This window comes from Bos grunniens, chromosome 7 (assembly GCF_055505025.1).
Source record: "Bos grunniens cultivar Pamir isolate PY7600 chromosome 7, Bosgru_T2T1.0, whole genome shotgun sequence".
NCBI lineage: Eukaryota > Metazoa > Chordata > Mammalia > Artiodactyla > Bovidae > Bos > Bos grunniens.
In genome coordinates, this window is record NC_141171.1 from 636,394 (window position 1) to 653,553 (window position 17,160).

General features: G+C 44.7%; 1 protein-coding gene across 4 annotated transcripts in view; it reads left to right on the forward strand.

Moving 5' to 3' along the window:
* Positions 1–10,930: 10,930 nt before the first annotated feature.
* The window catches only part of FLT4 (fms related receptor tyrosine kinase 4), a 41,383-nt gene continuing 35,153 nt past the window's right edge, over positions 10,931–17,160 (forward strand). For all 4 annotated transcript variants that reach the window (XM_086413575.1, XM_086413577.1, XM_086413576.1 and 1 more), the window contains exon 1: positions 10,931–11,087. In XM_086413575.1, coding sequence (XP_086269701.1) covers positions 11,021–11,087 — 67 coding nt within the window. In that variant the 5' untranslated portion in view covers positions 10,931–11,020. The remainder of the gene's footprint in view (positions 11,088–17,160) is intronic.

The following is a 17,160-nucleotide window of genomic DNA, read 5'->3' on the forward strand; positions in this document are numbered from 1 at the left end:
TACACTAGAAGGAATAAACAGCAGAATAACTGAGACAGAGCAGATAAATGAGTTGGAAGACAGAATGATGAAAATCACTGCCACAAAACAGAATTTTTAAAAAAAGAAAAGAAATGAAGACAGCCTAAGAGACCTCTAAAACAACATTAAACACAGCAATATTCACATTATAGGGATCCCAGAAGGAGAAAAGGGAGAGAAAGGACCCAAGAAAATATTTGAAGAGATAATAGCTGAAAACATCTGTAATATGGGAAAGAAATAGTCGACCAAGTCCAGGAAGCACAGAGAGTCTCAGACAGGATAAAACCATAGAGAAACACACCCAGACACATAGTAGTCAAAGTGATTAAAATTAAAGACAAAAATAAAATATTAAAAGCAACAAGAGGAAAACAACAAATAACATACAAGGGGACACCCATAAGGTTATCAACTTATTTCTCAACAGAGACTGTAGAAGTCAGAAGGGAATGGCATGATACATTTGAAGTAATGAAAAGGAAAAACCTATATCCAAGAATATTCTAACTAGCAAGACTCTTGTTCAAATCTGACAGAGAAATCAAAAGTTTTACAAACAAGCAAAAGTTAAGAGAATTCAGCCTCACCAAACTAGTTTTGCAACAAATGCTAAAAGAACATCTCTAGGCAGGAAACACAGAGAAGGAAAGATCTACAAAAAATAAATCCAAAACAATTAAGAAAACGGTAATAGGATTACTGTTGTTGCTATTTAGTCACTAAGTCGTGTCTGATTATTTTGCAACCCTGTAGCCCACCAGGCTCCTCTCCCCAAGGGACTTCCCAGGCAAGAATACTGGAGTGGATTGCCATTTCCTTCTCCAGGGACTCTTCCTGACCCAGGGATTGAATCCACATCTCCTGCTTGTCAGGCAACTTTTTTTTTTTTTTTTTACCAGGGAGCCACATGTGAAGCCCAATAGGATCATATATATCAATAATTACCTTAAATATAAATGGATTGAGTTCACCAACCAAAAGACATAAACTGTCTGGGTGGATACAGAAGCATGATTTTATATATAAATACACGTATATATAAAATCTTATACACACACACACATACATACACTGTCTATAAGAGACTCACCTCAGACCTAGGGACACTTACAGATTGAAAGTAAGGGGATGGGAGAAAGTATTCCATACAAATGGAAATTAAAAGAAAGCTTGAGTAGTGATATTCGTATCTGACAAAATAGATTTTAAAACTTAGACTGTTGTAAGAGACAAGGACACTACATAATGATCAAGAGTTCAATTCAAGAAGAAGATACAGCAAATATATATACAACCAACATAGGAGTACCTCAATATGTAAGCAAATTCTAATAACCATAAAGGGAGAAGTCAAGAGTAACACAATAATAGTGGGGAACTTTAACACCCAACTTTCATCAATGGACAGATCATCCAGACAGAAAATTAATATGGAAACACAGGCCTTAAGTTACACTTTAGATCAGTTTGACATAACTGAGGATTCCATCAAAAAGTAGTACACTATACATTCTCCAGGACTGACCACCTGCTGGGCCACAAGATGAGAAGTGGTAAATTTAAGAAAATTGAAATCATATCAAGCATCTTCTCCAATGACAACATTATTAGTTTAGAAATAAACCACAAGAAGAAAAACTATAAAAAAAACACAAACATGTAGAGGCTGCACAACTAAACAACCAATGGATCACTGAAAAAGATGAAGAGGAAATCAAAAAATATCTAGAGAAAAGTGAAAGCACAATGATCTGAAAACTCTGGAATGCAGCAAAGCAATTCTGAGTGAAGTTTGTGGCAATACTTAATCTTTCCTCAAGAAACAAAAAAAAAGTCTCAAGTAAACGGCCTAACCTTACGCCTAAATTGTTTTATGTGGTTTTTTGTTTACATCTAATTGTTTTAACAATTAGAGATAGAAAAACAAACAAAACCCAGAGTTAGTAAAAAGGAAAGAAATCATAAATATCAGAGCGTAAATAAATGAAATAGGGACAAAGAAAACAGTTGCAAACATCAATGAAACTAAAAGCTGCATCTTTGAAATTTTAAACAAAATTGGTAAATCTTAAGCCAGAATCATCAAGGGGAAAAAATGGAGAAGACTCAAATCAATAAAATTAGAAATCAAAAAGAAGTTACTGACTACATGAAAATACCAAGGATCAATTCACTCACTCAGTCATATCTGACTTTTTGTGACCCCATGGACTACAGCATGCCAGACTTCTCTGGAGTCCATCATCAACTCCCAAAGCTTGCTCTAACTCAAGTCCATCAAGTCAGTGATGCCATCCAACCATCACATCCTCTCTCTCTCTCTCTTCTCCTCCTGCCTTCAATCTTTCCCAGCATCAGGGTCTTTTCCAATGAGTCAGTTCTTTGTATCAGGTGGCCAAAGTATTAGTTTCAGCTTCAGCATCAGTCCTTCCAATGAATATTCAGGATTGACTTCCTTCAGGATTGACTGGTTTGATCTCCTTGCAGTCCAAGAAACTCTCAAGAGTCTTCTCCAATATCACAGTTCAAAAGCATCAATCCAAAACCAAGGATCATAAGAGACTACTATTAGCAACTGTACGACAATAAAATTTGGACAACCTGGAAGAAATGGACAAATTATTAGAAAGGTACAATCTCCCTAGATTGAACCAAGAAGAAATAAAGCATATGAACTGACAAATCACAAGCACTGAAATTTTAACTGTAATTAAAAACCTCCCAACAGACAAAATCCAGGACCAGATGGCTTCACAGGTGAATTTTATCAAACATTTAGAGAAGAGTTAATACCTATCCTTGTGAAATTGGAGGGGAAGGAAAACTTCCAAACTCATTTTACAAGGCCACAACCACCCTGATACTATAACCAGACAAACATACCACACACACACACACACACACACAAATTACAATGATGAACAAAGATGCGAAAATCCTCAATAAAATACTAACAAACAGAATCCAACAGTACATTAAAAAGATCATGCACCATGATCAAGCGGGATTCATCCCTGTGAGAAAGTGAAAGTTGCTCAGTTGTGTCCGACTCTTTGTGGACCCCATGGATTACACAGTCCATGGAATTCTCCAGGCCAGAAAACTGGAGTGGGTAGCCTTTCCCTTCTCCAGAGGATCTTCCCAACCCAGGGATCAAACCCAGGTCTCCTGCATTGTGGGTAGATTCTTTACGAACTGAACCACAAGGAAAGCCCAGGGATGCAAGCATTTTTCAATATGTGCAAATCTATCAATGTGGTACACAATATCACCAAATTGAAGAATAAAAACCATATGATCATCTCAATAAATATAGAAAAAGCTTTTGACAAAATTCAGCACCCACTCATGGTAAAATCTCTCTAAAAAGTGGGCATAGCGTGTACATGCCTCCACATAGTAAAGACCATATATGACAAAGCTACAGCTAGCATCATACTCAATAGTGAAAAGCTGAAAGTATTTCCTCTAAGATCAGGAAAAAGACAAGAATGTCAACTCTCACCACTTTAATTCTATTTTTTCTATTATTTTCTGTGGACCAATCATGATACAATGGTATTAAGTGAATAATACTGACATAATCACAATAGTAAAAGATCTTTACCAGTTTTCACAATCAATAGCCAGACAAAATATAAAATATAATTACAATTGCAAGCCATAATGGAAACATGATTAACCTAACAATATAAAAATAATTATGTAGAATTTGGGGGTTAAGTGGAATGATGTGGTAAGTGGAAGGAAAATTATTATATACATGCAGATGTTTTCATCTGCCCAGCCAGTCTTTGTCTTGTGGTTTGTGAATTTAATTCATTTCCAGTTAAGATAATTATCAATATGTATGATCATATTAACATTTTCTAAATTGTTTTGGGTTTATTTTGTGTAGGTCTTTTCCTATGCTTGCATTTTCTGCCTAGAGAAGGTCCTTTAGAAGTTGTTGTAAAGCTTGTTTTGTGGTGCTGAATTCTCTTAACTTTTGCTTATTTGTAAAACTTTTGATTTCTCTGTCAAATTTGAACAAGAGTCTTGCTAGTTAGAATATTCTTGGTTATAGGTTCTTCCTTTTCATTACTTTAAATGTATCATGCCATTCCCTTCTGACTTCTACAGTTTCTGTTGAGAAATCAGTTGATAACCTTATGGATGTTCCCTTATATGTTACTTGTTGTTTTCCTCTTGTTGCTTTTAATATTTTACCTTTGTCTTTAATTTTCATTCATTTGATTACTCTGTGTCTTGGTGTGTTCCTCCTTGGGTTTATCCTGCCTGAGACACTCTATACTTCCTGGACTTGGTTGACTATTTCCTTTCCCATATTAGGGAAGTTTTCGGCATTATTTCTTCAGTGTTTTCTCAGGTCATTTCTCTCTCTCTTCTTCTGGAACCCCTATAATGCGAATGTTAGTGCATTTAATGTTCCAGAGGTCTCTTAGGCTGTCTTTTTTTTCCATTCATTTTTCTACATCCTGTTCTACAGCAGTGATTTCCACCATTCTTCCCTCCAGGTCACTTATCCATTCTTCTGCATCACTTATTCTGCTAATTGATTTCTTCTAGTGTATTGTTCATCTCTGTTTGTTCTTTAGTTCTTCTAGGTCACTTGTAATTATTTCTTGCATCTTCTCAATGTTTGCCTCCATTCTTTTCCCAAAATCTTGGATCATCTTCACTATCATTATTCTGATTTCTATTTCTGTAAGGTTGCCTATCTCCATTTGGTTGGTTTTCTGGAGTTTTATGTTGTCCTTTCATCTGGAACAAAACTCTATGTTTTTTTCATCCTGGTTAACTTTCTGTGGTGTGATTTTGATTCCAGCCACTGTGGAATTGTGGTTCTTTTTTCTTCTGCTGCTGCCCTCTGATGGATGAGGCTAAGAGGCTTGTATAAGCTTCCTGATGGGAGGCACTGGTGGTGGGGAAAACAGGGCATTTGTGGGCAGAGCCAATCTCAGTAAAACTTAAATTTAAAAATCTGCTGATGGGTGGTGGTGCTCTCCCTTCCTGTTAGTTGTTTGGCCTATGGGGATGCAGCCCTGGGGTCTATGGAGACTCTATAATAGGGTTAACAGTGACCTCCAAGAGGACTTATGCCACGGAGTTATTTCTAGGACAGCTGCTGCCAGTGCCCCCATCCCAGGGTGACCCATTGTCACCCCCACTCCTCCACTGTAGACCCTCCAACACTAGCAGGTAAGTCCAGTTCAGTCTCCTGTGGGATCACTGCTCCTTTCTCTTTGGTCTAAATGTGCACAAGGTTTTGTACGTGCCATCCAAGAATAGAGTCTCTGTTTCCCCCAGTCCTGTGGAAGTCCTAAAATCAAATGCCACTGGCCTTCAAAGTCAGACTCCCTGGGGATTTCCAATTCCTTTGCCAGCTCCCTAGGCTGGGAAGCCTGATATGAGGCTCAGAACCTTCATAACAGTGGGATTCTTTGGGTATTATATGGTTCTCCAGGTTGTGAGTTGCCCACTCAGTGGGTATAGGATTTGATTTTATTGTGTTTGCACCCCTTCTACCATCTCGCTGCAGTTTCTTCTTTGTCTTTGGATGTGCAGTATCTTTTTTGCTGGGTTCCAGCATCCTCCTGTCAATGGCTGTTCAACAATTAGTTGTAATTTTGGTGTTCTCAGGAGGAGAAGAGCACAGGTTCTTCTACTCTGCCAACTTGAACCAGAGTCTCCCTCTGGGGTTTTATCTTGTCCCTTCATCTGGGGAACTAACACTCTGCTTCTTCATTCTGATTAACCTTCTGTGATGTGGTTTTCATTCTAGCCACTGCAGGATTGTAGTTCTTACTTCTTCTTTCTGCTTTACCACTTTTATTCAACATAGTTTTGGAAGTCTTAGCTATAGCAATCAAAGAAGAAAAAGAAGTAAATGGAATCCAAATTGGAAGAGAAGAAGTTAAACTGTCACTGATGGCAGATGCCATGATACTATATGTAGAAAATCCTAAAGGTGGTACCAGAAAACTACTGGAGCTCATCAGTGAACTTGATAACGTTGCTGGTTACAAAGTTAATACACAGAAACCTGTTGGATTTCTATACACTAACAAGGGAAGATCAGAAAGAGAAATTAAGAAACATTTCTATTTACTATCACATCAAAAAGAATAAAATACCTAGGAATAAACCTACCTAAGGACATAAAAAGCCTGTACTCCAAAAACTATAAGATGGTGATGAAAGAAATCAAAGTCATAAACAGATGGGAAGATATATCAAGCTTGTGGAGTGTAAGAATCAATACCATCAAAATGACTAAACTACCCAAGGCAATCTATAGACTCAAGGTAATTTCTATCAAACTACCAATGACGTTTTTCAGAGAACTAGGAAAAAAATCTCAAAATTTGTATAGGGACACAAAAGGTCCCAAATAGCCAAATCAATCTTGAAAAAGAACAATAAAGCTGGAGGAATCAGGCTCCCTGGCTTCAGACCATACTACAAAGCCACAGTCATCAAAATAGTATGGTACTGGCACAAAAATAGAACTACTATAGATCAGTGTTACTGTATAGAAAGCCCTGAAATCCATGCACCTATGACAAAGGAGGCAAGATTACACAATATTGGAAAGACAGTCTCTTCAACAAATGGTGCTGGGGAAACTGGATAGCTACATGTAAAAAAAAAAATGAAATTAGATCATTCTTTCTGTAATATCATTCACAAAAGTAATCTCAGAATGGATTAATGACCTAAATGTTAGATCAGATACTATAAAACTCCTAGAGGAAAACAGGCAGAACACTCTCTGACATAAATCACAGCAATGTCTTCTTCAATCTGTTTCCAAAAATAATGAAAATAATAACAAAAATAAATGCAAAAGCTTCTGCACAGTAAAGGAAAAAATAAACAAAATGAAATGACTACCCACAAATTGGAAGGAAATATTTGCAAATGATATGACCAATAAGGATTAGTCTCCAAATTTTACAAATAGCAAATGATGCCTAATGGCATCAAAACAAACAACCCACTCAAAACAATGGGCAGAAGACCTAAATAGACATTTCTCCAAAGACATACAGATGGCCACTAGGCACATGAAAAGATGTTCAACATCGCCAATTATTAGAGAAATGGAAGTCCAAACTACAACGAGATATCACCTCACACCAGCCAGAATGCCTATTACCCAAAACATCCACCAACAAGATTCCTTTAAAAAGTGGAAACAGAACTGCCATATGAACCAACAATCCCACTGTTGGGCATACACACCAAGGAAACCAGAATTTAAAGAAACACATGTACCCCAAAGTTCATTGCACACTGTTTACAATAGCTAGGACATAAAAGCAACCTAGATGTCCATTGGCAGATAAATGGATAAGGAAGTTGTGATGCATATACACAATAGAATATTACTCAGCTTTAAAAAAGAATGCATTTGAGTCTTTTCTAATGAGGTGGATGAAACTGGAGCCTATTATACAGAGTGAAGTAAGTCAGAAAGAGAAACACCAATACAGTATATGAATGCATATATATGGAATTTAGAAAGATGGTAATGACAATCCTATATGCAAGTCTGCAAAAGAGACATAGATGTGAAGAACAGACTTTTGTACTCTGTGGGAGAAGGCAAGGGTGGGATGTTTTGAGAGAACAGCATTGAAACACGTATATTACCATATGTAAAATAGATGACCAGTGCAAGTTTGATGCATGAAGCAGGCACTCAAAGATGGTGCTCTGGGACTACCCAGAGGGATGGGGTGGGGAGGGAGGGGGGAGGGGGTTCAGGATGGGGGACACCTGTGCACCCCTGGTTGATTCATGTCTAAGTATGGCATAAACCACCACAGTACTGTAAAGTAATTATTCTCCAATTAAAACAAAATTTTTAAATCCACAAACAATAAATGCTGGAGAGGATGTGAAGAGAAGGGGAATCCTCCTACACTGTTGGTGGGAATGTAAATCGATACAGCCACGATGGAGAACAGTAAGGAAGTTCCTTAAAAAACTAAAAATAGAGCTACCATATGTCACTGCAATCCCACTCCTTGGCATATATCCAGAGAAAAACATGATCCGAAAGGATGCATGCATCCCAATATTCATTGCAGTGCTGTTTACAATAGCCAAGACATGGAAGAAAACTAAATGTCCATCGACAGAGGAATGGATAAAAATGTGGTACATATATATAGGAATATTACTCAGCCATGAATAAGAACGAAATAATGCCACTTGCAGCAACATGGAAAGACAGAGAGAGTGTCATACTTAATGAAGTAAGTCAGACATAGAAGGAGAAATATTGTATGACATCCATTATACATGGACTCTAAAAAGAAATGATACAAAGAAAATTACTTACAAAACAAGAGACTCACAGACTTAGAGAACTTAAGGTTGCCAAGGGGAAGGACAGGGGGAAAGGGTAATTAGGGATTTGGGGATGGACATGTACACACTGCTATATTTTAAATGGATAACCAAGAAGGACCTAGTGTTATAGCACATGGAACCCTGTTCAATGTTATGTAACAGTCTGGATGGGAGGGGAGTTTGGGGGAGTATATATATATATATATATATATATATATATAGCTGAGTCCCCTCACTGTTCACCTAAAACTATTACAACATTGCATTGTTTGTTAACTGGCTACACCTCAATACAAAATTATAAGTTTTTTTAAAAATAGATTAAAACATTTCAGCAGCCAAAAGAAAAAAAAAATGCCTACAAATCAATAAGAAAAAGACAATAGGCAGTGCTAAGAAGCAAAAGACTTGACATTCAAATGGAAAATTATAAAAATGTACTCAAATTCAACATCAATTAGGGAAAATCTAGTGAAAACCATAAAGAGATGCCACTACAAATCAATTAAAATGGCTAAATTCGAAAACTAAAACTGACAATACGTGTCAGTGAAGGTGTGGAACACAGGGAACTAATTACACTGCCACGGAGTGCAAAATATACAAATAATGGAAGAATAATTGGTACCAACTACAAAGTAGAAGAAATGTAGTCGTATCATTCTTGTACATATAACTTAGAGAATAGGGCACATGTATACCTGCTACTGCTGCTAAGTCACTTCAGTCGTGTCCGACTCTGTGTGACCCCATAGACAGCAGCCCACCAGGCTTGCCCATCCCTGGGATTCTCCAGGCAAGAACACTGGAGTGGGTTGCCATTGCCTTCTCCAATGCATGAAAGTGAAAAGTGAAAGTGAAGTCGCTCAATCGTGCCCGACTCTTAGCGACCCCATGGACTGCAGCCTACCAGGCTCCTCCATCCATGGGATTTTCCAGGCAAGAGTACTGGAGTGGGGTGCCATTGCCTTGTATACCAAGAAACATATAAAAGCATGTTTGTAGCAAAAGTTGGAAACTGGTAACAATTCAAACTTCCATCAACAGTGCACAAATGAACTATGTTGCATCACACAGAAGACTATGCATCAGTAAAAATGAGTCAAGTATTGGTCTTCAGTGAAGTATCGGGCGTGCCCGGTGGCTCAGTCTGTAAAGGATCTTCCTGCAATGCAGGAGACCTAGGTTCAATCCCGGGTCAGGAAGATCCCCTAGAGAAGGAAATGGCAACCCACTCCAGTATTCTTGCCTGGAGAATTCCATGGGCAGAGGAGCCTGGTGGGCTACAGTCCATGCGGTCACAAAGAATCAGACAAGACTGACTGACTAACACTCACTTTTTCATAGGTCTTCTTAGCGATACACATGAATCTCACAAAAGATGCTGAGCAAAAGATTGTGCAATGAATCCATTTAAATAAGGTTAAAAAACAAGCAAAACATGTCTGGGAAATAAAATGACAAAGAAAAGCAGGGAAATGATAAAGTCAGGATTTGGGGATTAAGGAGGAGAAAGGGAAAGCTTCTGGAAAGCTCGCGCCATTTTATATTCTTTAATCTGTGGGACTGAAACAGAAGTATTTGCTTTAAAACTTGCATTTATAATACATTGATTATATATCAATATATTAAAACTAAATACAATATATTAAAACTAAATTTCAATATATTAAAACTAAAAACAAAAGTTGAAAGAAAATCAACATGTGGTTGAGGAAAAGGATCTAACTTCATTTATTTGGTTGCCTACTTTTCACATTATTTATTAAATACTCCATATATGATTACAACTTAAATTCAATTCTTTCTTGCATTAGACATTAGTAACAATTGTTTTCAACAATGGTTTTTGACAAGGATGAATGGACTTTTGCAGGTGGTAGGGGGAGGGATAGTAAAAGTGTGATTATGAAAGCAGGAGAGGGAGACAGTCATGCTCATGGGATTTGTTTTTAAATAGGAAAATTCTAGAGACAGAACTGAAAAGAAAAAGGAAGTCTATGAAAGGGTTGCCAAGTCAGAGAGCAAACTGTCACCTGATGAAAGGACTTATGAATGAGCTCAGAGCAAAACTATTTGGAGGAAATCTAAAGAGGACATGCCTGCAGGATAGAGGTTAGTTATACTGGGTGCCTGGCGCAAGGGTACAGTCTCCATCTTCGCCACGTAGGCAGTAAGATAAAGTTTACTGAATGGTCTCAAAGATTTGATATATTGCTATTTTAAATTATATTGCTTTCTTCTTTTTCCTACTTTAAATATAGTATTTATTAACTGAAGAAAATTACAGAAAAATACGTGCTGCCACGTTTTGTCCAATCTTGGCGGCTGGGTTCATGCCCTTTTTAACTCACAATGGCCAGCCTGAAGGGTTGTGGTTGACTCAGAAGTGGGGCAAGGACCAGCCTTCCCTCCCACCAGCACCCTCACATCTCTGGGGCAGTCTCCTAGGCTAGAGGGCGGTCCTAAGAGGTGCGAGGGCTGCTTTTCGATTCCCAGGCCCGCCGCGGGCGCCCCGGCCCCGCCCCGGCCCGGTCGCAGCCCCGCCCCGGCCCCGCCTGCGCGGTGCCTCGCGCCCACACTCAAGCGAGAGCTGCGGTCGCACGTTTGATCCGCGCCACCGCGGCCGGAGATGCAGCGGGGTGCCGCGTTGTGCCTGCGCCTGTGGCTCTGCCTCGGACTGCTCGACAACGAGCGTGGTGAGCCCTCCGCCTGCCCCAGTGCGCAGCTGGCCACGAGCGGGGACGCTTTCCCTGGGCAAATGGTGGGACTGCAGGGACGCGAGACCGGTCGGGGGACGGGGCCCGCGGGACCCTTGGGCACGAGGGGAGACAGGGTTGAGAGCCAGGAATTCAGATCCCGGAAGGAGCACAGAGTCGGGCCGAGCTTGCCGGGATGAGGAAAGAGAGAGGACGGGCCGCGGGGCAGCCCAGCAGCGTGGAGATGGGTTCTCGACTTCACTCCACGGTCTATGGTTCAGCTCCCTTTAACCCGGGCCCCTTCGCGCTGCATCCTCAGCCTGAATCCTTTTCTTGCTTACACGCTTTCTGCGGAGTCGGGGCACCGCACTACTCTATCCTGCGATCTGGGGGCACTGAGGTTGTCCCCCAACGCAGAGGTTGCAGTCCCCGCCGGGTCGTAGTCTGGGGTGCGCACTTCCCCGCGACTCTAGTCTGCGCTCAAGATCAGTACTCCTGAGGGAACTCTGGTTGCTGTTCACTTTCCCCAGGCCAAGGACTGCTGGGGCAAAAACTCGGGACGGAGGGAGACAGGCGTAATCCGGGAAGACTGGGTGCAGGTGTTGGAATTTGAGGCTAATCTTGAGTCAGCAACTCGTAAATGATCAGCATGGCAGGAGAGGCAGAAGGCCGGCCCTCGCCATGTTTGAGGGGTAGCACCCTGGATGGCCAAGCTAAGGATCATAAGGCAGGGGCTGCAAGGAAGGGTCTTCAACACAGGAGAGGCAGTGTGGAAACAGGTGATGGGAACATGACTAAAGGTTGCCTCTGAGGGATTGGAGGGAAGAGAATTTGGGGGGTGAGGGAGGGATGGCTGTTTGGAGATGTCAGGGGTAAAGCATCAGGAATGAGAGGTAGATGAGCTGGAAGCCCATGAGAGATCCAGTGACCCTGGAGGTCAGAGGGTAGAGGACTGATTATGGGTCCCCAGTGTTTGAGGGAGTAGTTCTGAGAGATCTGAAGGGAGAAATGGGTACCTCTATTTTTAAACACTGTTGGCTTTGAATACTGGCTTTACATGTTTCATTTCTTTTAATCCTCACAAGGAAATGTTAGACCCTTTTTACAAATGGGAACACTTGGACCAAGGACAGGGGTAACTTCCCCCAAAGTCCTCAGGAAGCCAGTAGTAAAGGACATGTTCAATCCAGGTCTTTGGGGTACCGGAACCCCGTTCTGTGTGTCTATATAGGCTGAAGGGCTGGGGAGAGTGGAGTGAAGGGACGTGTGGGTGAACCTAGGGGGAGGAGGATGGAAGAAGACATCTTCTGGCCTCCAAGTCAGGGCAAGTCTGAGCAGAGGGGCTGCCTCTTTGCTCCCCTGCACCCTTCCCAGGACCAAGCTTTCACAGGTGCCGTGGTTGGACTTCAGGGCTGAGGAGTGGGAGACCCCACCTTGAGAAGACATCCGGCGGGCAGTGGGTATAGTGTCCAAGGCTCAGAAGAGAGGCTAAAGAGGAAGCTGTCCCAGGATGGGACCGTCTTCCCCAAGGAGGGGACCAGAGAGCGAGAGGCTTCCAGGGAGACAGAAAACATCCAACGTGCAGGGTGTAAGGAAAACCAGGAGAGACTCATGTCCTGGTGTTCCTGAGTAGAGCAGAGTGGAAGGTGGCAGACAGAGCGGGGATAAGTCAGTCTTGCAGTGAGTACAGGTGGTTCTTACCAAAGTTGGGCAGTGAGGGAGAAGAGAGAGAATGAAGCTAAGGGGCCCGTGGAGGGGGACGGCCTTGGCTGGACCAGGGCATGGCTGGTAGGGAGATAACCCATTGAGAGCAGACCATGGCCACAGTCCCTGAGCCTTATACTTGTGCCACCCATTTGGGGCTGAAGAGGACCTGAGAAGCCCCTAGACTGATGGGGGTGCTGGAGCCGAAGCACAGACATTCCTGTGCTGCCAGCTGTCAGCGTGGCCACCGTGGGAGGCCACGTGCTGGCAGGTGAGCAGCCTGGCCCTGAAGGTGACCCTCAGAGATGCAGTGCTTGTCCCAGAGCTGGCTCCTTCCTGGCTCTACCCCTAAATTACTTTCTCTGTTGCCTGGACCCCTCCCTTCCTCTCCTTGTGCCTCAGTTTGTCCACACACAGCACTGCAACAAGCTGGCAGGCTCTGAGGGGCTGTGCTTGGCGCTGGACTCTTTACCCCAATCGTGTCCCTCTAGAGAAAGTAGATGGCAGAGGCCACCTCCCACAGGCTTTATCTCTTGGGGCTTAGACTCTAGAAAGGTTGTTTGTGCCTCTGAACAGTGGGCAATCAGCTCAGGGACATGTGGGGAAGGAGGCAATTGCCAGGAAGCTTGGTTGGCCTGCCATGAGGATACTGGCTCCTGCTACGACTGAGACACACATGACCATCCCAGCTCTTCACCGTCTGTGCTCCTCAGCCCTGAGCCAGAGCCAGATGTGGACAGAGGTGTGGGAGTGGGGTGGGCATGTGAGTCAGTGCGGGTGGAGCACTGGCCTTAGCTCAGTGCTCTGAGGACTCACACATACAGGTGTGCTTACATACCCAGAGTGCTGGAGGCACTGGGTCAGTGTGGCCAAAGGACTCTTTGCCTCCCCACAGCACAGTGTCCACATGACCCAGTGCCAGGCTGGGCACGAGGTGTAACAAGGGGACTGTTTGGCCATCTCCTTGCCGTGCCACCCCCACCCTGACCCCCAGGCAGTGGCAGGCAGCCTAACCAGGGAAGGGGACTGTAGTCCTGTGCAAGGTGAAAGCTACAGTGTCTGCTCAGGGTGGCAAAGGGAAGATTTGGACCAAGTGCACTCTGCAGGAGCTTCTCAAGTGCCAGACTTGCAGGGACACAAACATGACATCGGAGCCCAGGGGTGAGAGTGCTCAGTGACCAGTGAGGTCCAGCTGGTGGTGTGGGCTTCACCAAGTTGCTTCCAGCTTGGAGCTTCCTGGAGGGGTCTGCAGACTCCAGGAAAGGGGTTCCAAGCAGGGCAAAGACTGCCTCAAAGGCCCAGAGACAGAAAAGTCAGATGGTGATCAGATGAGGCTGGAGTCCTGGGGGCAGAGCGACGGGGTGGAAGAGACAAGAAATGGAGACGCAGAAGCTAGCGGCACACCTGGAAAGGGGGGGTGTGAGCAGGGAGCTACGTGGTCAGACTCTCCTGAAGGCATCACCAGAGGGGCAAGAGCAGATACAAGGCCACAACAAGGAGGCTGCGGGTGCACCCAGGAGATATACCAGGGAAGGAGGCCGCAGGGGATGGTGGAGAGAGAGGGACGAGTGCCAGTCTCTGGCTGAAGTGGCAGAATAGATCATGAAATTGTTTACCAGATGGGAACCCTGAGAAGAGGAGGAGATGGGGAAAGATGAGGCGTTCCACTGGGGAGGCAGGGCTTCCAGTCAAAGGCAGGAAGGAAGAAAGTTGGGAGTGTGATATGATAGAGGGAAGTCAGGGAATCCAGGGGAATTAAGTGGGGTCTCAGTCACGAAGGGAAGTTTTTCCCTGCGTCTAGCTTACACCCCTCCTGCTGCCATTTTGGTGTTTCCCGCCACCATGCAGATTTCTCTCCACTAGGACCCAGTCCGTGCCCCACAGTCCTGAGATATCCCTTGGCGAAGGGGAATGGGTAGGGAGAGGAGTCCAGAGACTCCCACACTCCTCGCACCGACCTCTGAGCAAGACATGGCCCATGTGTCCAGCTGGAGCCAGGGATTCCTGAGTTTCGGTCCTTTTCAGACACTGGCTTCCTCTGGGATCTCCGTTTTCCGGTCACACCGAAGGGAGAAGTCTGGGAGCAGGAAGATGCAGGTTTTGGGACTGGCTGCCACTGAGGCTGGGTGTGGCCCGAAAGAGGCACAGCCCTGCCTGGCTCCAGTGTCCCAGGCCACCCCATCTCCGAGGCCCGGATGGGGTGCGGATGGCCCTGTGAGCACGCACAAGTCAGGGTGGCAAGTGGGGGAGCCCCGCCACGTGGCCAGTGAGGTCAGCATGGGTTCATGGGAAAGGACTTGCCGGCCACAGGAGAGGACATCCTGCCTGCGTTCCCTCTTCCTGCAGCAGGAGCCCGTGGCCCAGATTTAGCAGCACTGGGGGGCCACCTCTGAGCCAGCTGGGCTGTCTGATAACACTGCCCGTCCTGCCGCCACAGAACAGAGCCCTGACCCCAGAAAGGCCAGGGCAACTGCCTGGTAAAGCTGGCTGCACCCATGACTGCTGCATGGGGATCCCTACACCTACTAAAGTGCTCTTCCCCCATCTCACCCCCTGTGGGTACTCAAGCAGCCTACAGTCCCACTCAGCCTCTCCAACACTCCCTGCTTCCAAAAATTGCTTTAGCAGGACCACTCTGAAACACAGATCTGAGCCTTCCTCAGCCCCTCAGTCCTCTTGGGCTGGTGGGACAGGCCCTCCTGCTAGAGGGCCTCCTCCAAGAGAAGCCCGAGCCCCATATCCACCTAGCCTGCACCCACACCACAGCCTCAGTGTGTGAGCTTTCTTGTGCTCCACATACATGCCAGAGGCTGCTAAGAATTTCAGGCAGAAGGTGATGCTGCACCAAGTGGGAAGGATCTACTAGGGCAGGAAGAGAGCCTCATTCCCCACCCCTTGTGTGCCCCAGGAGCACAGAATCTAAGCTTTAGGGTAGGTTCACGGAAAGCTCTCATCCTTACCCAACCTAAACACCATCCTCAAAGCTCTTCAGAATTCTACCTAATGAAGTTTTGTTTGTGTGAAGCAGCACTCATGCACACACATACACACATGTGCACACACACTGCCAGTGAGTCCCACCTCAGTCTGAAATGGTTAATCAAATTTCTATGGGGTGTGTGAAGATTTTAACCTTGTGATGTAGGCTACTGTCCCCATTTTGGAGATTAGTAAAATTAATTAGAAAATTAGAGGAGTGAAATGGCTCATTAGATTGTCAGAGCAGCTCTGAGGGAAGTGACAGGTGTCTGGGGTCTGGTGCCAGATGGCATAAGGGCTGAGGAGCAGGAAGGGGCAGGCATAGCTGGTGTGCCCATATTCCAGCAAGGTGGGCATGTGGGGTCCTAAATTGCTGACCACCTTGTGGACATTTTCACCTAGATGTCCCAGAGAGCTTTCAAAAGCAGCATGCCGCTAGACACGTTGCTTCCCCCTGGACCTGCCCCTGACAGATGTGCCTGCTTCGGTGCAGGACCTCTGCCCCTCCATCCCCACCTCCACCTCTGCCCACACACTGTGCACTCTAATTTTGTTCCCTGGATCCTCAAAGCCAGTCAAGAGCAATCCAGGGCCAAGTCCCATGCTGGCGATGCCACCCTGGAAAGGATCTAATTCTTGCACTGAGGAACTGTTGAGTGTAATGAGTCAAGCTGCTGCATGAAGCTGTGGACATGTGCAGAGAGGCTCCCAGGAACCTAAAAATGCAAGCCTAGGGCTGGAGTAGGTACCAGGCAAGTGACAAGTGTGACTAGAGAGTCATATGAGAAGCTCAGATTCCGTCTCCAAGCAGCAGAGAGGCAGGAAATGGTTTTAGGTAGAAGAAGGATTTGTGTTCTCAAAGAATCCTCTAACCACTGCGAAAGGCCTGGACCAGTGGGGAGACGAAAGTGTGGTAACCCAAGGATGGGACACTGAGGCTGGCCAGTCAGTCAGATGGCGAGGAAAGGGGCTGAAAAGGGCAGTCCCAGAACATCTAGGGGTCGCACTCAGGCTAGAGGACATCTACTGCTCAGTGTTGGAGCTCTGGGAATGCAAAGCACTTTGCCAGGGTGGTAGGGAGAGGCGAGGAGCAAGCCTGGTGCTTCCAGCCACTCTGCTGTTGGTGCTGATTCTGAGGAGGTATAGAGTAAACAGCAGTCTCCATAATCCTGTCACCCAAAGATAATCTCTGACTAGTAAGTGAACCTCTGTGTCTTCGTTTTTTCATCTGCAAAATGATCAGGATAGTACCCACCTCAGGGGGCTTCCCTGGTGATTCAAACGGTAAAGAATCTGCCTGCAATGCAGGAGACCTGGGTTTGACCCCTGGGTTGGGAAGATCCCCTGGAGAAGGGAATGGCTACCCACTTCAGTACTTTTGCTTGGAGAA